At 37.9% G+C, this 22,321-nt stretch overlaps 1 protein-coding gene across 5 annotated transcripts in view; it reads left to right on the forward strand.

Moving 5' to 3' along the window:
* LOC129427603 (bis(5'-adenosyl)-triphosphatase) overlaps nt 1-21,050 on the forward strand; it is a 433,001-nt gene extending 411,951 nt beyond the window's left edge. For all 5 annotated transcript variants that reach the window (XM_055184195.2, XM_073875867.1, XM_073875868.1 and 2 more), the window contains 2 exons: nt 20,731-20,841; nt 20,964-21,050. In XM_055184195.2, coding sequence (XP_055040170.2) covers nt 20,731-20,832 — 102 coding nt within the window. In that variant the 3' untranslated portion in view covers nt 20,833-20,841; nt 20,964-21,050. The remainder of the gene's footprint in view (nt 1-20,730; nt 20,842-20,963) is intronic.
* Nucleotides 21,051-22,321: the final 1,271 nt, after the last annotated feature.

A 22,321-nucleotide genomic window follows, 5' to 3' on the forward strand; every position in this document is an offset into this window, starting at 1 on the left:
ATTAAAACATTTTTTAGTCTTGATTGGTTTTGTGGTCCGGGGTCACAAATGATTAATGTGTTAAGTAGCAAAACCTGAAACAGTACAACTAAAGTATTGATTGGTTGAATTGTTTTCTTAATAATCATTCTTAAAAATGTAAAACATTCATATATATATATATATATATATATATATATATATATATATATATATATATATATATATATATATATATATATACATTTAAATGTTTCTTAAATACAAACATTAGTTTGTTGAGTTCATGCTTAAAACAAGAAAAATATCTGACAGTAAGTCAAGAAAATCATTTAACAAAGAGGATAAACTTCATTCAAGTTTATATTTCTTACCCAATTGCCAGATTTTTTCTGTTTTAGGCATTACGCTACTTACCTTGATATCCAGGTAGTTTTGCTTCTTATGTAAATGTACCTCAATTTAAGAAAACAAGACAAAGATACTAAGAAATCTTTTTCTCGCTCTGTAACAGATTTTAGTTTAATATTTTTTAATTTAATTTAATTACTTTTTTTTAATAAAACTTGGCTTCTTTTATGCATGTTAACATTTTAAACAATGATCAATAAACATGTATGATGATAAAATCAAAAGAGTAGACTATATCAAAAAGCAGCCCTCCAGATTATTTTATCCATTGTGGCAGCCCTTGCTCACAAAAAGGTTGGAGACCCCTGCTTTTGTATAATATAATATTATCTTAAATGTACTCATTAACAAAACTGCATCTAAAAGAAGTAAAATTCCATATGTTTCCCATTGATTCCCATTGACCATCTCTGCCAAATGCATGCGTAAATGTGCATTTTTATCCACAACCACTTTGCAGTTATTGTTCATCTTTTGGTCTGAGAAATGTCTATATTTCTGTCTCTGTCCATCACAAACTGTCAAGCATGGAGACATTAGGAGAAAAACACTGTCACTTTCTGTCAGCTGCGGGTGCTCCATCACATTGATAGAGAAATCCAGACAGGTTTTGACAAGAAGGGAATTGTCCCTTTATTTTCGTATTTTCTTTTAATTACCTGGAATGGACAAACAGCAAATGGAGCTGATAATGAGATGTGTAAACTCTAAAAACTCAACACTCACGGTGAAAAGCGGCCCTCGGGGGCCAAATGAGCTACGCAGTCTGTCAGCATAATCCAGTCCCTCTGATAGGTGGCTTTACTATGAGGGGAAATGGCACTTTTGTGACAAGTTGTGAGAAGAAAATCATTACCGCTACAAAGGAGAAAAAAGACAGAGAAAATGAGAGAGGGAGCGAGAGATTTTGAAGGGTAAAGGTTACTTGAGAAAGGAAGGAGCTAATAAGGAACCAGAAACAGTCTGGATGAAAAGGAAGGTCAGTTTTTTGATAAAGGTTCATTCTGCTTGTCTTGTCAACTTTAAGCCTGTGGATTTCTAATCCGGATGTAACCTTAATCCGAAACCTTGGCCCCGTGTGTCAAAGTCATCCTGACACATTAAAACGTTATTATTTCATGGTAAAAGCAAGACGAGACAGAGTTTGACATTTTTATAAGGCAAAATTTATCACCATAATGGAATAACAGTAATCTGACGTTTTTCGTAGCGTTTGTAAATGCATTGCTAAACTTTTCTAAAAGCCTTCTAGGGCATTGCTAGGGTGTTTATTTATTTTAGAATAACATTATTTGTCGAAAAGGATTTGCAGGTCGTAAGTTTTAAAAATGGTTTCTATAGGGTGTCACTCAACGCTATCTCATGGCAATTTGTATGAATTTTACAAGGTCGCTAATTTGCAATAATTCGTACGACCACATTCGTAATTTTTTTAGTACAATTTGCTTTTGGCCCTGTGATGTTGGGGTTGGGGGTGGGGTTTCATTATTTTTTATAATCTTATTTTTTTGTACGAGTTCACACGAATTAACCAACTCATAACAAACACATTTACTTATCTGTTTAAATGAGGACATTCCATAGACTTATGTTGTTTTTATAGAGCACTAGTTATAAGTACTAAAACCTAACCCTACCCTTAAAGAGTAACTAAACCCTTAACCTACTTTTTTTAGTTAATGATCTGCAAGAATGTGCCTTTATTAGTGCTGCTAATTGATTTTAGTAAGTTTTTTGACATTTGGATATAAAGTGTTTCAATACTACAATATATGGTGTAAAAACGTCTGAGTGCTGCCCTCTTCAGGTTGAACGGTGGCTACTGCACTTCAATTTTCCTATTGGATGTTGTGTCCAAAAATGCCTCGTGACGTAAGCAGGTTCAAGCTCACCACGCCCTTGTTACGATCTCACGACACACTTAGTTGTTCCCCTCTATCTCCATTGGGATCTGCCCACTTTTCTTGCATTTTTCAAATATTGCCAGTGGGTGGAGTCAGGCTCTGACCAGGGGTTTAGCTACATTTTAAGGAAATTAACCATGCTTTTACTGCAGTTTAAACAAACATAAAAAAAACACATGGTAACCAAAAAATAACCATGCTTTTAACTCTTTCCCTGCCAGCGTTTTTTTTTAATAGTTGCTAGCCAGCACTAGAATGTTTCATGATTTTCTCAAAAGTTTAATGTCTTGATACAAAACATCAAATGAAAGAACAGACCCTCTGCTTCCAAACAAACAAAAAAATTAATCCTACCTTCATTAGTTCTCTTTATATCACCTCTCAAATATGGGTAGGTTTCTTAAAAAACACCAAATTTTGAAGAAATAATTCACCAAATAATTCCATTTTGTGAAGGACTTCTAATAAAGATCAGAGTCAGTGCGATCCTTAAAACATACACAGACATACAGCTGTTTGCCCTAGGGCAGGGGTGTCAAACATTCGGCTAAACACGGCCCGCAAAGGTGTCCAATCCGGCCCGCGTGATGATTTATACAGTATTATTAAGTATTAATACATTTTTGAAAACCCTTTTAGGCAGATGTCTAGTTCGTTTTTAATATGAGAGACTTGCGGAAAGCAGCAAAACACGGAACATAAACTAAACACGGTGCCCAAAAATCTTGCTGTTTAATTGTTACCGCTCCACTAAAGATCCACTAATTCCGGTAATCCACTTCGTATTTTCCCACCCGCTCTGCAGCATCTCTGTGTTCACTCTCTGCCTGGTAGATTATCAACCCGGTGGATAATAGCGGTATTACGGATTGCCAGAAATACTCTTTGGCAGGGAAGTGTTTTCTCTTAATTGACGAGTTAACTCGTCAATGGAGGGGAAAGAGTTAACAACTATGGTTACTGTAGTAAAACCATGGTTTTGCTAATAGTAATCAATACACCAAAAAGCATGGTTAAACAACACAAAACTTTATTTACAGAAAAGTTATTTTTACTATATTTTAATGACATTTTTACACGAGGACATCCCAAAAGGGAAGCTTTTGTTCACTTTTGGGTACACATTTGTCCCACAATATACACTCACCTAAAGGATTATTAGGAACACCTGTTCAATTTCTCATTAATGCAATTATTTATTCAACCAATCACATTGCAGGTGCTTCAGTGCATTTAGGGGTGTGGTCCTGGTCAAGACAATCTCCTGAACTCCAAACTGAATGTCAGAATGGGAAAGAAAGGTGATTTAAGCAATTTTGAGCGTGGCATGATTGTTGGTGCCTGATGGGCGGGTCTGAGTATTTCACAATCTCCTCAGTTACTGGGATTTTCACACGCAACCATTTTGAGGGTTTACAAAGAATGGTGTGAAAAGGGAAAAACATCCAGAATGCAGCAGTCCTGTGGGTGAAAATGCCTTGTTGATGCTAGAGGTCAGAGGAGAATGAGTCGACTGATTCAAGCTGATAGAAGAGCAACTTTGACTGAAATAGCAACTCGTTACAACCAAGGTATGCAGCAAAGCATTTGTGAAGCCACAACACGCACAACCTTGAGGCGGATGGGCTACAACAGCAGAAGACCCCATCAGTTACCACTCATCTCCACTACAAAATGAGCTCACCAAAATTGGACAGTTGAAGATTGGAAAAATGTTGCCTGGTCTGATGAGTCTCGATTTCTGTTGAGACATTCAGATGGTAGAGTCAGAATTTGGCATAAACAGAATGAGAACATGGATTCATCATGCCTTGTTAGCACTGTGCAGGCTGGTGGTGGTGGTGTAATGGTGTGGGGGATGTTTTCTTGGCAAACTTTAGGCCCCTTAGTGCCTAAATTGGGCATCGTTTAAATGCCACTGCCTACCTGAGCATTGTTTCTGACCATGTCCATCCCTTTATGACCACCATTGTACTCATCCTCTGATGGCTACTTCCAGCAGGAAGTAAAAAATGTGTCACAAAGCTCAAATAATTTCAAATTGGTTTGGACATGACAATGAGTTCACTGTACTAAAATGGCCCCCACAGTGAACAGATCTCAACCCAATAGAGCATCTTTGGGATGGGGTGGAACGGGAGCTTTGTGCCCTGGATGTGCATCCCACAAATCTCCATCAACTGCAAGATGCTCTCCTATCAATATGGGCCAACATTTCTAAAGAATGCTTTCAGCACCTTATTGAATCAGTGCCACGTAGAATTAAAGCAGTTCTGAAGGCGAAATGGGGTCAAACACAGTATTAGTATGGTGTTCCTAATAATCCTTTAGGTGAGTGTAGTTAAGTAGACACACACGCACACACACTGTGTGCAGTGTCACATTGCGTCTGTCTGTGTGACAGTCACAAATCACATGCAGTCTTGACCAACAATTGCAATTCCCCTACCTAATACCCCAGTCCTTAACCCCAACATCACAAAAACCTTTAAAAAATTACACACACTTATACAGAACTGTATATTAGAAAGGTAATAGCACCAAATTTGACACCAAAATATAATAGTTTGAGAAAAAACAAAATCCCACAGTAGTATGCACAATAGATGCCTCCGTAACAACCGCTTATTAATTATGCCCTATTTAAAACAAAAAAACTGAGAACAACATAATTACAATATGCAGCAGCCCTCTCCAGTCCCCAAATAAATTATTGCTCTGTAAAACAAGGGTGACGAGAGTGGTACAGAACAGCCCTCCAAACTCAATGCATTGATTTGCATGTGTGAGAATGTAATTAATCTTGATGGGGCCTTAAGGCTCCGTTCGCCTCAATTCAGGTCAATTACTGCACCGACATGCAAGTATTGACTGCAGCGAACACTCTGAGAAAATCGCACACGTGAAGCGAGGACAGACCTTTGTGCCGCAATCACTTTCGGTGTGCGTTTGGCCCTGAATAACAATATTAAAACGTCATCGGCCCCCGCCTGCGCTCCTTTCAACTTCTATTACGCTGTGGCACAGGATATCACAGTGTCACCATGGGGCCTGCAGACGGCTTACATAACTGAAACGGTGATAATGCTCATCTGTTACTATATGTCAAAAGGGCCATGCCAGTTCAATTATTCAGAACATTTTTTAATCATCTCCTTTCATCAAAACGAAGAATCCCGTAACGGATATGAATTAGTAACAACGCTGTTCGAGATTCTGTTTGATGGCTGTTAATTAAGCTGCAAAGTTTGATGTGTTTACTTCGCTCTCAAACATGTGATCACAACGTGTAATCATCACAATTGTAAAGTTTATACAATCTTAATTAGTAGTAACGTCCATGTAGTTATAGTTCATGTTAGTTTAGGCCTTAAAGGAGAAGCTTTTCATAAATCTTTCAGACTGCCTGAGATAAGCTATCACGAATTCTCTTTTGTCAGAGATTATTGTCTGTGGCACTGCCGTTATTATTCAGTGTTTACCTTGGAATAGCGAAAGAGAAATAATGAGAGAATAAAGGAACGAGGAAAAACAACTGTTGTGAAATGTTAATGAAGCGTCCTTGGGTGTGTGTTTGTTTTTGGCGAGGCGATGAGCTCTTCAGAGCTGCTTACATCCCCTCAGAACAGAGACGTTCACATACGTGACTTGTCTGTAATTGAAAGTGCATTTCAAACCCGCCTCGTCTACAGTCTGTTAATGTGCCTTAAATAGAGGCAGTCTCTTATAACTACATCTGAAAGCTTTACGATTGTAGATTTAATGATTCAGGTGACTTTTGAAGGTTATTTTTGTGTCGAAACGATAAGCCTCTTCAAACTAGAACTTTGCGATTTTATGTCTACCAAACTACTCAACTTTTGTTGGTTAATGTGGGCCTTTTCTTTTTAAAGGGGACATTTCACAAGACTTTTTTAAGATGTCAAATCAATCTTTGGTGTCCCAGAGTACGTATTTGAAGTTTTAGCTCAAAATATCATATAGATAATTTATCATATCATGTTAAAATTGTCACTTTGTAGGTGTGAGAAAAAATGTGCAGTTTTTGGGTGTGTCCTTAAAAATGCAAATGAGCTGATCTCTGCACTAAATGGCAGTGCCGTGGTTGGATAGTGCAGATTAAGGGGCAGTATTATCCCTTTCTGACATCACAGGGGAAGCCAAATTTCAATGACATATTTTTTTCACATGCTTGCAGAGAATGGTTTACCAAAACTAAGTTACTGGGTTGATCTTTTTCACATTTTCTAGGTTGATAAAAGCACTGGGGACCCAATTATAGCACTTAAACATGGAAAAATCAGATTTTCAGGATATGTCCCCTTTTAAAGTAGATTGCCTCTATCTCACCAGATAACAATCTTCACAAATTGTAAATTAAACCAGTTGTTTGGTATTTGATGGTTGCATCGACTTTTGTGTAATCTATTCACGCAAATAATTAGCCTATACTACAGATTTGAAAGACGGCAGTGTTGCTTCGCATTAGTGTCTTGCTCATCCACTCGCCACTGTAAAGCGTGTGTGAAATCTGACACAGCATCACAAGTATAGTTAAACAGCTGTAGTTTTAGCACATAGGATTATATATCTACTCACGGGGAGGCTCGTGGATTTGCAGACACACAAACAGATGCGCAAGGAATAATAAAACAGACAGATTTGGACAAAAAACGCAATTTGCTTGTGTGTTGGACCGTGGAGGTCGTACCGAAAGGTTCAATATTATATTGACAATTGTGGCATCCCTAGTGCCAGTCCCCCTGTTTTATGCACATTTTGTAGTATTGCATCAGAAATGAGTTATAGACGCTCCAAATTTGGGAAAGAAATATTAATTTGCAAAAAAAAGGTTTTTATACTCAGTTGAGCTGTTTTTTTGTTTATACAAAAAAATGGGATGGAAACGCATTTGGCGATACATTTTTGACATGGTTAACATTAAACCCATTTGACTAATTTGACAAGCCCTGAAATGTTTTGTGAAGCAACTCCAAAAGTTTTAAACATCGTAAGTGAGCAAGATCTGACAGCTGACATGAATCAGTTCTGGGAGGTAAAACAAACATTTTTACTGCAAAAAATTACTTTCTTACTTTTTACTTTCTTTCTTCTCTGTTTTTTTTTTTTGTTTCAGTACAAATATACAAAAAATCTTAAAGGTCCGATTCATTCTGTGTTTTTGAAGCTCTGATTGTGTTTAAAGTGCGCAATATAACGTGTTCATGTTTTACGTGTAACAAACTGGGTATTTTTCACACAAATTATCTGTATACCGCTGCTTTCACTGTCCTCAAAACGGGCTGATGTCTTCCTTGATCTATGAAGTCCCTCCTTCAGAAATACGTAGCGAGTTCTGATTGTGTAGTTTGTTTAGGTTGTTGTGTTTCGATAGCAGCTTAGCTTGCCGTTAACTTAGCTGGTGACTGACACATTCCTATGGGCGGAGCTTAGTCAAAAAACTGGTCTAGTGATGTCATTAAAGCAGGAAGTAGAGGGCTGTAGTCCAAACCGGCTGTTCGTTGTAGGCTTTGAAAGGGGAATTTGGTTAAAGAAAATATATCGCCTCGCAGTGAATTCATTTTACATTTTTCTTTTTACAGCTATTATTTATGCTATTATAGCAACATTACACACTAACTAGGGTTTAAAAATGAGATCAGAAAGAACGTGACCTTCAAATCAAGATGTATTTTCTTGATGAGCAAAGTGACCTAAGAAAAAAGTCTAGTTTTTAGACAAAAAAAAAATAAGTTTATGCTTAAAACAAGCACAAAAAAATCTTGAATTTAAAGTTTAAGAAAAAATAAACTTATTGCAAGATTTTTTTTCTTATCCCATTGGCAGATTATTTTGCTGGTTTTAAGCACAAATTTACTGTTTGTCTAAAAACTAGACATATTTTCCTACAATGCATCTTGATTTAAGAATTTTTAGACAAAAATACTAATTAAAGTCATCTTTTGCAGTGTTCTGTTGAAATGCACCGGATTCCTGGCTTCTGTCTTTAGAAGGTTAAGGTTATTGCCTTGTTTTGTTTACTGTACTAGGTTACAAATACCCTGTCATCGTAAAAAAAAAGGATGGGATGGAAAAGCACCTAATTCGCATTAGTTTTGTTTTCTGTTTTTGTGAACCTTGAAAAGATTCACTTCACGTTTGGATGGAACCTAAGTAGGGATAAAGAGTTGTTTAACCAGTGATTTTCTCCAGCTATTTTAAGAAACTGTTAGCAGTAGGTAGCAAGCGGGATCTTCAACTCGTTTCCACTCCTGGGATCAGCGTTAAACAAAACCGTGTCCCGCCAACCTCAAGGGTCATGATCTTCAGATATGGTGCGAAATAGGTCACCAGAGAAGAAAATGGGGTTACGTTGGGTTAATTATGTCCAATTTCTCTCATTGTGAGATATTGTTTCTCTGACCCAGTTTTAGAGGAGGACTTTGTCCATACAATAGATCTCATTAAAATACAATACTATTCAAACTATAGATTCTTTATTTTAGAGACCAATATCCACTTTAGACCCAAAACACAAAAGTGTAGCAGTGAATCATACAAATGTTGGATCAGAATACTAAAGGCGTTATTTTATCACCTCTCTTAAGTAGCAAGCATCATAAAAGGTCATAAAACTCTAAAGCAGTTAAACACATCATGTGATCTAACAGCATTATCAAGAAAAATTCATGGAAGACTGAAATTAAACTCAACCAATAATTTACTTTAAATTGACTTGCCAGCTTATTGTAATGCATATAGACAAATAGTAGTGCGCAAAATTCGGTTATCTGAACTTAGCTCAGTCATTTTGGCTGTGTAACCCAGAATTGTCCTTTTCCATGCCATGCGTAGTGAATTTTTAGCAATCCTAATTCTGAATTCCTAATTCTTTCCAAAAATTGAGTACACTTTGATATCCCACTTTTTAAAGCATTATCAGAATAAATCAGATGTGTTAGATAAACTATTTTCTACTATAAAGCTAGCCTAGCATGAAAGTAGCTATACTTTAGGCCAGGGGTAGGCAAGTTTGGGTCTAGAGAGCCCCAGTCCTGGGTTTGACATCATTTGTCCTAATCTGGGAACCGTTTAAACTTCAGCTTAGTATAGTGTTCCACTCCACTTTTTTTGAAAATATGCAAATTGTCCAGCTCCCCTAGAGTTCAACATTGGATTCTTACCATTTTGGAATCCATATAGCCGATCTCCGAGTCTTGCGCTAGCACTTTTAGCATAGCTTAGCGTAATTCATTGAATCTGATTAGACCATCAGCATCATGCTCAAAAATAACCAAAGAGTTTTGATATTTTTACTATTTAAAACTTGAGCTAGGACAGACAGAAAATTAAAAGTTGCGGTTTTCTAGACCGGTATGGTTAGGAACTATACTCTCATTCTGGTGTAACCGTCGGTTCACACCAGCCGCGTTTAACGCGTCAAATTCGCGTCTACCTCGTCTAGTTGGCCGCTTCAACATTTTGAGTTTACTCGCGTCATTCGCGCGTGAAAGCCACACATGAAATTCTAGTCATTGAGGCATTCACGCGGAAATTCACGTCATGGGGGGGCTTCTGCGACTCCGCTCGCTTTCTGTATTCACTTTACTAATAAAGCAAGTTCCTGATTAACATGGCACATTTTTCCGCCAAAGTTCAAATTTTTCAACTTGCGCGTTTCCAGCGGCAACGCTCAATTCGCGGCATTCGCGCGAACAAGGCGTTATCGCGTCTACCTCGCAGCATTAAACGCCTCATTCGTGCCTCGAGACCTCCTGACACACATCAACGAGTCTACACATTGACTTAACATTGAAATCACGCACGCTTGACGCCTCTACCGCGGCTGATATAAACGCAGCATAAAGCTGTGTTCAGACTAGCAGTGACTAGCAGTAGCAGAGGCACTTGATTTCAATGGAAGGTTGCCGACTTCCGGCAACACGAGCGACAGTGACCGTTGGCCCGTGACAAAGTTGAGAAATGTTTAACTTTCAAATTATGAGCAACTCTTGGGAGCGACTACCAATAAGAATTAAGCAGTGGAATTCACGTCATCCATCTCTCGTCAGTTACTGAAGTGGACGGTACTCATTTGTTTATGACAACCAGATTTAGAAACGCGTTTTTGAAAGAGTCGAGCGTCACACAGCACAAAATCGCTTGTAATGTGAATGTACCTTTAAGCCGTAAGCATGTTAAAAAAACCTCCATTGAGCATAAAATATGCTCATTTTCCAGCTCCTCTGAAAGATTTTTACCATTTTGGAATCCATTCAGCTGATCTCCGGCTCTGGTGGTACCACTTATAGCGTAGCTTAGCACAATCCATTGAATCTGATTAGACCATTAGCATCACGCTAAAAATAACCAAAGAGTTTCAATATTTTTCCTATTTCAAATTTGGCTCTTCTGTACATCGTGTACGAAGATTGACAGAAAATTAAAAGTTGTGATTTTCTAAGCCGATATGGCTAGGAACTATACTTTCAAACTGGCGTAATATTTAATGATTTTGGTGCAGTACCATGGCTGCAGCAGGCGTAGTGATATTACGCACTGCCTGAAAATAGTCCCTTGGTAACTTTCAATAGCAGGGGACTATTTTTGGGCACTGCGTAATATCATTTCCCTTTCCTCAGTCATGGTACGACAGCAAAGTCCTTGATTATTACATCAGAATGAGAATATAGTTCCTAGCCAAAAAAAGTGGAGTGTCCATTTAAGTGCATGGATGTAGTCTACAGCAAAGGTATGCTTACCTTCTTTCTAGTTTCCACCTCAAGTAGAAAATATCACATGACAGTTAAAACAGTTCATACATCCAATCAGAGTGCTCAATTTCCTTGGTATTCTATTTAATGAGCCCACATTACGGCATTTCTCTGGCTTCATCAGTATTGCTGAGAAAACAGATACGCTTTGACAAGTTTTCAACCAAGGGACCTTTCTCCGGCAGTCTAGGGAATATCATTTTTGCCTGGTAATTACAACACCAGCTGTTGAAATGTATTTACATGCCATTAAGATGGCTTCCGTCAGAAGTGAGAGAGAACTCGTGGCAGGAGTCTGTACGACATCTCCTCTCCTGGTCCTTGTTCCTGTGCGCCTGCACTCCACAGTCGGGGATGTCAGTGTGCAGTGACCATGTAACAAAGCGCTGGTATCCAGAGGGGTGTGAAGAACGTCCAAAGTCGCGGCGTTCCTGAAAGCAGGAGGAAACATTTGTGAAGAAGTACGTCCCTTTTGCTCACTGTCAGCACTGTTAAGGAAAGTTGTCTGATAAAAATAGATGTTCTGATTTTTGCTATCTTTGTTTTTGAGTTATGAATTGCATACCTGTTCTTCTGTTGATTATAGATTGTTAAATGTAATTGCAAAGTACATGCGCTTTTCAATTTTAGCAGGTCTCGCTGTAATAACTACACGTCAGACGTCTCACAAGCGCAGAGGTCCACATTCACCTCACAAATGACAGCTACAAAATTGGCTTAATTATCCCTTGCAAAAATAGTTTTATGCTTAAAGGGATAGTTCGGCCAAAAATGATATTAAACCCATGATTTACTCACCCCCAAGCTGTCCGAGTTGCATATGTCCATCGTTTTTCACACTGTAAAAAAACTTTGCTGCCTTAACATTTTTTGTTGGATCAGCTCGGATTTACAAGTCATGTCAACAGAAATTAGTTGTCACAACTTGTAAAATATAGTTGAGAAAAGTCAACTTAAATTTATAAGTTATAACAACTCACCTCTAGTCAAGATAAATAATAGTACGTTGAAATGACTTGTAAATCCGAGTTGATTCAACAAAAAATTTTAAGGCAGCAAAGTATTTTTTACAGTGAGACAAACACATTTTCGGATATTTTAGAAAATATTTTAGATCTTTCGGTTGATTAAATGTGAAGTTACGGGGTCCACGACCTTCAAGTCCAAAAAAAGTGCGTCCATCCTTCACAAAATATGCAACTCGGACAGCTTGGGGGTGAGTAAATCATGGGTTTAATATAATTTTTGGCGGAACTATCCCTTTAAATCTACCATCCAAAATATAATAACGTTTTTTTTCTTTTGATGTTGCATGACCTAGACATGTTGTTAAGATATACAACCAATTACATTTCTATTACATTCTTCACTATCACATTCTTGCTGCGGTATAATTTACTGTTGATAACTTCTCGTCCTGCCAATAATTCTTCAAACGTGCCCAGATAAGCACATTTCGTGTAATCAATTATTCAATTTTCCTTCCGTTTCTGTCCTCTAAATTTCTTTTTGTTCTGTTGTAATTATACGATGACCTTCCATGTCACGTTCATACGCCGCTGAATGCGGCTTAAGGTCTTGGTGTCAAGAGGCAGCGAGATAGTCAAGATGTAGCCCTTTCATTGCTCGGCTGTGTTAAATGTCAAGAAGCAGTAGCAAAACCCATTATGTTCCCTATTCTGCATTAATGTGTCTTTTAATGAGCACATAAATTCATACATTAGCATAAGCCAAGGGCTAGACCCTCAAACACGTGCCTTATGCTGTTGTCGTACACTAGGTGGCGATCTTTCAGGCTTATCTGCAAGCACCGGAAGTGCAATTTGGTGGGGGCTTTGGTGAGAAGCTTTGCATATGTCCTTAGGGTAAATGAAAAAGTGCCTGTTTAGACATCTATGCAGCTGTTAGTGTGAAGCCATGCGGATCTGGCTCGTTCCTGTCGAGATGGAACCGTTATATTCGCAAGCGAGTAGCTTTAGTTATCTTTGTGTACCTTTTTTTGGGGAGGTTCTGACTGAAGGGCCTTTTTAGATTTGTCACGCATCCCAGTTTATGAATGAACAAGTTATGCTAAACTTCTTCAAAAAATGTAAAAAAATATCAAAACGACTAAATTAAATGACCTCGGTTTTCTATTTTTATATTTTTGTATAATCTAACATCTACTATTTTGAAAAAGCAGATAATCAAATTCTTCAAGTCAGATTTTAGTTTTATCTACACTTTTGATTTGTTGAATGTGTGATCAAAAGCTCTTTGATAATTGGGTAATAACTGCATAGATGAAAGGCATTTGAAGATGAATCCAAATGATTATTCTGCCATTGCACACTGTCTTCGGTAAAGAATGAGATATTGGGCCATTAATATTATTTAAGATCTTCTGTCAATGACTTTAAAGATGAAGTATGTCTTTTTTGATGTTAAAATATTAAGCGTTATATAATGAACACAGATAAGTATAACTAAACCGTTTGATTAAATTGATAAAAATCACGATCTAAATCACACAATCCTCATAGGTTATACAGTACGTGTAGATGGCAATGTCTGGCCACCACCCATATATTATTTCTTGCAATCTTATTCAGAGTTCTTTGTGGCTTGTTTTCATTAAAAATATCTAAAAATTCTTAAATCAAAATGTATTTTCTTGATGAGCAAAATGACCTAAGAAAATAAGTCTAGTTTTTAGGTAAAAACTATACAATTTAAGTGAATTTGTGCTTAAAACAAGCAAAAAAAAAATCTGCCAATGGGGTGAGAGATTTTTTTCTTGAATCAAGTGTTATTAAGAAAAAAGTAAACTTATTTCAAGATAATTTTTCTCACCCCATTGGCAGATATTTTTGCTTGTTTCAGGCACAAATTCACTTAAATTGTATAGCTTTTGTTTATAAACTAGACTTTTTTAGGTCATTTTGCTCATCAAGAAAAAAACATCTTAATTTAAGAATTGTTAGATATTTCTACTGAAAACAAGACAAAAATACATTTTTGCAGTGCAAGCAGCAAGCTATACTGCAGATGTGATTCCCGCCGAGCTCCTCACGTGCCGGTATGATGTAGTGGTGCATGTCACGAACATTTGACTGGGTCCCTCAAGTGATGCTGGAGTCACAGAACTGTGTCAGTTAGGAATCCAGACAGCGGGCCGCCATGAATGCTCATGTGACAGACACTGGATTTTCTGCCTGTCTCTCTGAAGAGATTGGACGTGATAGAATAATTCGGCTTTATGTTTCCGCATATCGCCCAATAAAGTATAATACCTGGAGAGACTGAATTCTGCTGTCTTCGCTCATGGGCACTCAACACGTGAGCTTCAAATGTCACATGACTGTTCAAATAGCTGTAAGAAAATGACATTGAAGCAGTTCGTTCTGACAGCAGGACAAGAACATGCAGTGTCCCAGGTGTAGTCAACTGGAAAGTGATGGACTAACCTGATAGAAAAATAGAGAGTTTGAAAAAATTAATAGGAAAATAATGAAATTAATAGAAAGATCAAAAAAATTGATATTTAAGTTAAAATGGCATGTGTATTGGTTTTAACAAAAACTATGATGGCATCTTTGCATCTGTCGTATGTTGGCTTCTATTGGTGGCATGATATCTGGTGACCAGTGTTACTTTAAAAAAGTAATTTTCTTACCATTTTCGCTTCGGTTTAGGGTTAGATTTACATGAAATGACATCCCTATCCAAACCCAACTCTAACCCCAACGGCAGGCGACAATTGTTTAAAGTTTAGAAAATATAAAAGAATAAATCAGAAAAAATAGTATAAACCAATATTTAAAGTGACATACTAACGCAAACACCAAATCTAACCCTAAACCGAAGCGGAAACGGTTTGAAAATAGGAAAAAGCAGCCCAGCAACCAATCCGTGAGAATGCCACGGAAAAAGACAGTCCGTAGCAGGGCCACGGAAAAAATGCAAAGATCCTTGAGAATGCCACGGAAAAATGAGCACAAAATTCCGTGACTATGCCACGGACCTTTGTGAGATCATGTTGCGTAAAGTATACCGTATATATAACATCAGATTCAATGCCAATTCTTTGTAATGTTGCAAAGGAAAATTAAATGCTTCTAAACAAATTCATGTTATTGTTACATGATCTGCTATGATGTTGATGCTCGTAGCAGCTGCGCTCTTTTCCAGGAACTTCCTCCCCACAGCTCTCTGCTCTCGGCAAAAATGTGATACCGACGAGCATTTACTCTTGATGTGTCGTTCCGAATCGCTCAGATACGAGGAGCGGTTTTCCGTTTAGCTTTACAAGCTCCAGGAACAAATAGAAAAGTACATCCCAACCCCATCCAAAACACTTCTCCACCCCAAGTTCATCTTATGGATGCATTGATATATCCCCAAGGGAAACCACGGGGTGCTACAATGCCGAAATATGATAGAAAGAAGAAACAAATTCATAGCTCGTACAGCGTTTGTCTTTAAGATAGAGAACAAATGCAGACAGGCAAAGAGCAACCGGATGATAAGTAACTCTGACAATCTCCGCTGCATGGATTTGTTTGTTTTTCCAAAAAAAAGGCCTATAGCTGTTGAAACGTAACCATGTATGACAGTGACGGTTTGTTCACAAAGAGTTAACACTTTTGTTTTCTACATGATTTAAACTGGAGAAAGTCATGTCCAGTATACAGTGTTTTTTTTTCAGATCACATTTTGACCTCTCTATGTCATTTGTGTATGATTATAAACATTTGGTTAGACAAACAGTCAAATGCATTGTGCTATCTCATGATAGATTTTAACATTATGCTGGGATATAAGCACGCCTTCAGAAAGGTAACAGGGTTAACAGTTTACTTTTAATTTATTTAGAAATGCTTCATAGAAAGACTTTACATTTATGCCTTCATCAGATGCTTTTATTCAGGAGTGAATACTATTCATGCTATACATTTTATCAGTATGTGTTGCATTTGAATTGTTTAATGTGTTCAAATGTTCACAATTTTAATGTTTTTTTACTTTAAAATAATGCAACCAAGAGTAAATTCTGACTGATTCTGACTAACGCCTCATCTCAGTGCTTTTAAACCTAATATTTGTATCGTCCTTAAAGGTAGGGTAACACATTTTGAAAAATGCTAACGGTAGCCGCCTAGCAATGAAATCCCGATCCCACTCTCAAGTCAAACCGCCATCCAAAGTCACGCCTCTTCCAAAACACATGAACACGCACAGATCAGACGGTCACATCTCATGTCTCATTCAGCAGTGAGAAAACTTTGCAGTACAAAGTCGAATAACACTTCCAAAATAACCAAACAACTGGTTTACATCTGAATTAGTTTAAGCACACGTTCGGTTGTGTAGACGTAGTAACTATATCGTTACGCTAATCCGTAAACGAACTCAAATTTCATAAGCAACACAATGTTTCATCAAAGTAGAATATCTGAATCCATCTCAATACAAACATATCGCGTACCTACCTTACCAAAATAAACAGTGCAATGACCCATTCAGACCCTTTGCCTCCTGCAGCTGTTTGCATCTCGTGGTAAAGCAGTAAAGTTACCGATGTTCATTTGGGGTTTTGCTCTTGCTGATCCAGTTAGTTTTTGCTGTTGTTGTTATAAAAGATGCCTTTAGTTTTGTGCCTCCTGTGTAGGTTGTCAATTTAGCAGAAAAGTTTGCTGTTCTCACTGTTTACAGGCAGGAGGTGAGCGCACGTGAACGCGCCGATGACGTATGGTGTATGCGTGGACTCGCTGCGCGGTGGGCATTCAAATTACGCTTACGTATGCGGGACAAAAATGGAAACGTCCGTTCGGACCGAAATCTATGATTTGTTGAACATTTTTTGGTCCTACGCCTTTCACAGATGACATAAATTTCTACAAATACATTTAAACAACTTAACACAGTGATTGCTATCAGGATGTAAGGAGACTTTTAACCAGCATAACAAAAAATGTTTCAGGATCAAATCTGTTACCCTACCTTTAATCTGAATCACTTTCCACTGATGTTTCTAAAATAAATTTGCTTTAAGTTGAGTATTAAAATGACAAAATACTTGTCAGAATCGTCTCATTTGATATTATCATCATGCATTATCAATTTATTGACTCCATTATCGTCCTGAGGAAACATGTTTTTTTTCATGTGTAATTTGTGAGTCTGTGAAATGTGAATGAATAGAGAAACATTATGGTCAATGCAATATATGTTTCTCTCTATAGAACATTTCATATTTATTGCAGAGTAAAATTGTCTTGGCCATTTCTTACATGTGCTGCAACCTTGTGTGCACTTATATTTGATATCAAAAGGAAGAAAAATAAAGATAAAAGCACTTCAAAGCACTCGTGAAGATCTATAAAGGTCTGTCACCTCTTCACCTCACTCGAGCATCTTGAACTGAGAGCATCTTTATTTACAATAGTGAATGTGTCCTTTCTCAGCTGGCTTTAGATTTGGTGGCAGTTGTTGATGACACAGAAAATGTGTTTAAACTGTAGTGAATTATATTTACCTCTGGTTATAAGCTAAAGGGTTTAGTTACTGTATATACGCTCTTAGATATACTCAAATACCCCACTAAAGATATTTACCAAGACATACACTTCAACTCAAGCATACACATAACTACAAATACATGTATTTTATACTATATTTGTCAGAGAAAAAGTACTCATTGCCATAACACAAACATGCTGTGGCTACTTTTCACAGCATTGCTATAATGTTGTTGTGAGTACTTTGTTGCTACCCTGTAATTTTTTTTTTTAGTTTGGTCGACTTTCTTGACTAGTGAGGAGATGCTCTATATTAAAGGAATAGTCTACTCATTTTCAATATTAAAATATGTTATTACCTTAACTAAGAATTGTTGATACATCCCTCTATCATCTGTGTGCGTGCACGTAAGCGCTGGAGCGCGCTGGGACGCTTCGATGGCATTTGGCTTAGCCCCATTCATTCAATGGTACCATTTGGAGATAAGGTTAGAGGTGACCAAGCGCATCGGCGTTTTTCCTGTTTGAGACGAGTAGTTATACGAGCAAGTTTGGTGGTACAAAATAAAACGTAGCGCTTTCCTAAGCGGATTAAAAAGAGAAACTATATTTTATGGCGTAATAGCCCTTTTGGGAGTACTTCGACTCGGCGCAGTAACACCCTCCCTCTCCCATTATGAGAGTGAGAAGGGGAGCGGACTTTTCAGGCGAGTCCAAGTGCTCCCGGGAGTGCTATTGCGCCATGGGATGTGGTTCCTCTTTTGAATCCGCTTGGAGGAGCGCTGCGTTTTGTTTTGTACCACCAAACTTGCTCGTATAACTACTTGTCTTAAATAGGAAAAACGTTGATGTGTTTGGTCACTTCTGGCTTTGTCTCTGGGTGGTGCCATTGAATGAATGGGGCTGGGCTGGATGCTGTCGGGGCGTCGCGGCGCGCTCCAGCGCTTGCGTGCACGCACACAGATGATGGAGGGATGTATCAACAATTCTTAGTTAAGGTAATAACATATTTTAATATTGTAAATGAGTAGACTATTCCTTTAAGTTATTATAAATAACTTGATGTTTAATTGTCTGGCGAGTAATGCATAATTGCTTGAAAAAGTCTCAGTAAATCACTAGACATTGTGCAAATCATAAAGTGCATCTATTTCATTGCTAAAAACAACTTTATTTTGTGTATTTGGTATAATGTGTATGCGTGGTTTATGGTTCAAAATTTTTCACATACCGTACATTTTTGTAGCTCCAGATTTCCCTGCCGATAACTTGCGTCATCGTTTACTTTGGGGTATGAACCTTTTGCATATTTTAAAATGTACCAATACACATTTACATACCAAAGGAAATGTAAAAACGTGAATCGGACCATAGTTGCCCTTTAACCGGTTTTTAAACCATAGGAAAGCACAGTCATAAGGACAATTGCAGACATCACAACAAGTGCAAATCAGGCCCAGAATTGTATTCAAATTGTGGTCAGCCTGATGCGGCCTTCACATAGGATGCAGTGTGCGCTATGAAACACATTCATTTCAATGGCTTGTGCTGCGCGTGGGCGGTTTGTTGTTGCGTCGAGGTCAAAGTTCAAAATAGTTTAACTTTTGCGCTGTGCTCTGTGACGATTACCCAATAGAAAACGGGGCAACCAAACAAGCCCCAAAATCAAAATGGACAAAAAAGCTTATACTGCGTGTTTCGGAATTCCCGGAGCTTTATAATACAAGTTTACGATCCTACAGCGACATCGGAAGGAAAGCCATACATGGAAACACGTAGCAATTCAAGTTTGCATGTCAGGTGTGTTTTAATCCAGTAGCTTGTTGTATGTAGGCAGCTTTAAGTTACGTGAAATCGAGACGGGCAACATCAGTCTCTGTATTCCTCATCCACCATTTAACCCAAATAGGGGTGTCACGATTCTCCAAATCCTCGATTCGATTACATTTTCGATTCTGATGTCACAATTCAATTCGATTCTCGATTTTTAAAAGAATTTTTTAAGACAAAAAATTATATGCCTTTATTATTATTATTATAATTATTATAGTTTCACATTAACATGCACATTGCGTGCTTTTCCTCGCATGGGGGTTTGTGGGCTTTACTTTACGCGAGAGAGCTTGTATAGAGAGAATTCCTTCTTGCACGCAGATAGACATAATGCGCGCGTCTTGGACTCCTATTATCTGAAATAAAACCGGTGCGTCATAAGCAGCTGCGCTTCTCTCTGTCTCACGTGCACGCGCTCTCGCATCTGTCCAAAGTCTAAACATAAACTAAAGTAATAATCCTTACATATTTGTTCAGTTTCATGCGTTTCGTGCGAGCTGAGGCAAACTATACCTTCTGTTTAAAATATAACCCGCTGCATCTTGGCGGCTCTCTCGTGCATGTGCAGAGAGCTGCGCTCTGTCCGAACTCCGAAGGCAGATCACTAGGTAGTAATCCTGTTTATGATATGCATTTCAAGGAGTTGAAGCAATACATCCCTCGTGTTTAAAATATAAATCGCGTTCCGCTGGATGGATGTTTTTAAAGACACTTCTGAGAGTTTATTTTCCCCCGCTTGGCAAGCCAACCGGACGTGAAATGGGGGCGTGGCAGCATCGACGATCCCATTTTTTTATTCGAAGTTCGAGGTTATGACTTAACCTCGATTTAAAATCGAAATCGTGACACCCTTAAACCCAAATATAAACACTGTAGTAATTTATTGAAAACCACGCCTACTTTGGTCTGGCCAGCAGAGCACAAATCGCTTGGCTGCGCTGAACTCAGCACAGTGCACAGCACACAGCGCGTCCTATGTGAAAGCCGCATAAGGCAGTGGTCCTCAAACTTTTCAGCATGTGCCCCCCGTGTGTAGGGTGCCCCCCCAAAAGAAAATTCATGATGTAAAACAATCTTAAACTTAGAATTTGAATTAAACATTAAATGATGCAACGTAGTGCTGTGAAGTTAAGATAAAGTAATATATTTAATAAAACTGTGTCCCCCTGGCACCATCTTGTGTCCCCACCACCCCAGTTTGAGAACCACTGGCATAAGGAGTTCATTCAAATCCATTACCCGGAGTGTATACTATAATAAAAGTGGTTATTGCCTAATTACTAATAACTAATGTATGGACATAAAAACTAACTGGTGTTAAATTTGCAGCTCCAGAAACATGACCGGGAGGGTGAAGACGTTCCTTCCAAATGGAGATCAGAGGAGGAGATGGCCAAAGAAGCATCTGAATTACATAATCTTTTCAATTAACCTCTTTAGGTAATTATGGCATTATGAGATTATTACTACATCCTGAAATGGACAACGTGATGTAAAGATCATTCTACAAATACTCAGATCCACATTTAATATGACTGATATCTTTTTTGTTATTTGACCAGGAGTGACGACTATTATTCAGATGGACGACATCAACAAGTTGATCATATTCTTCTTTTAAACATCGAATTAAAATGATTTTCTTTTCATTTCTGTAAGACTGTCCTTCTTATTTCATATACCCTTATATTTCTTGTAGTTGTGTTTTAGGTAATGTGTTACATAGTGTGTACTGAAATACCACAAAAGTAGACTACAAATATCTAATAGAATGAGTATTAGTAAGAGAAGTAAATGCAACACGTTAAAGGGCACTTATTATGCCCTTTTTTACAAGATGTTATATAAGTCTCAGACATGCCTAGAGTGTGTCTGTGAGTCTCATCTTAAAATACCCCACAGATCATTTATTATAGCATGTCCAAAATGCCCCTATTTGGGTGGTAGCACTGTTTTTATGCCTGTACCTTTAAATGCAAATGAGCTCCTCACTTCCTTACCAACAGACAGTCAGCACTTTTGGTTAAAAACAGATCTGATTCTTGTGAATACAGTCTTGGGCAATAGTATCTTTAGCTGTATTAGTGCTACAACGTGCTAACAAGCACATTAACCAGTCAGTCAGTAAGTCAATCAGTGGCTGTGGGCATGGCTTTATCAGTGTGATGTCACATTAACAATAGAACAATAGAATCAGAACAGCATGTCTAATGAGACTGCTTTGGTTTAATGGGGATTCAAAAACACATTTTTGTCAAAACGTGGATTTTGAACATGCCCTTTAAACACAAACAAAAATCTTCTCATGTAAACAAGCTAAAACAATGTTTTACACAAGTAGGATTTTTCTATCCATATCGATTTATACCAGTTGTAGTGCATTAAATGAGACCGTTTAGGTAAACCGAAAACATTGAACACCTCTCCTTACACGAGCCACATGCTTTAACTGATATTCTTACACCTAATGAAATGCTAGAGATTCGACATAGATTTAGGCTTTAAAGCATGAAGAGCCAGAAACTACCTTAAATGAAAACAGTTTACGCAAATATTGAAACGGCAACTTTCGTTGATAGAGCATCAATGAGAATGAACAGAGATGTTGTGTTTGCCACAAATAAGCCTCGATTGGTGAAGTGTGGCGTTAGTTACCCTGCCTGTGGTCCCAATGCTTCAGACTATTATGACTTTTATCATTTTATCAATGTGGAAATAAAACGGTGTTGACTGGTCCCTTACTCATCTGGAAAAGGAAATACAATTCTTGCAGGGTAATGTCTGCCAGCCCACGGCCTTTCAGAGTAATCAAGTTGTAAAAAGGCCCATGAATTTTAAGCAACATTCATTATACACTGGGGATTTCTTTAAGGAGATGTGTGTAACGCTTTCGAACGGTGAAGAAATCTATCATGACTAG

Source organism: Misgurnus anguillicaudatus, chromosome 14, assembly GCF_027580225.2.
Source record: "Misgurnus anguillicaudatus chromosome 14, ASM2758022v2, whole genome shotgun sequence".
NCBI classification, from domain to species: domain Eukaryota; kingdom Metazoa; phylum Chordata; class Actinopteri; order Cypriniformes; family Cobitidae; genus Misgurnus; species Misgurnus anguillicaudatus.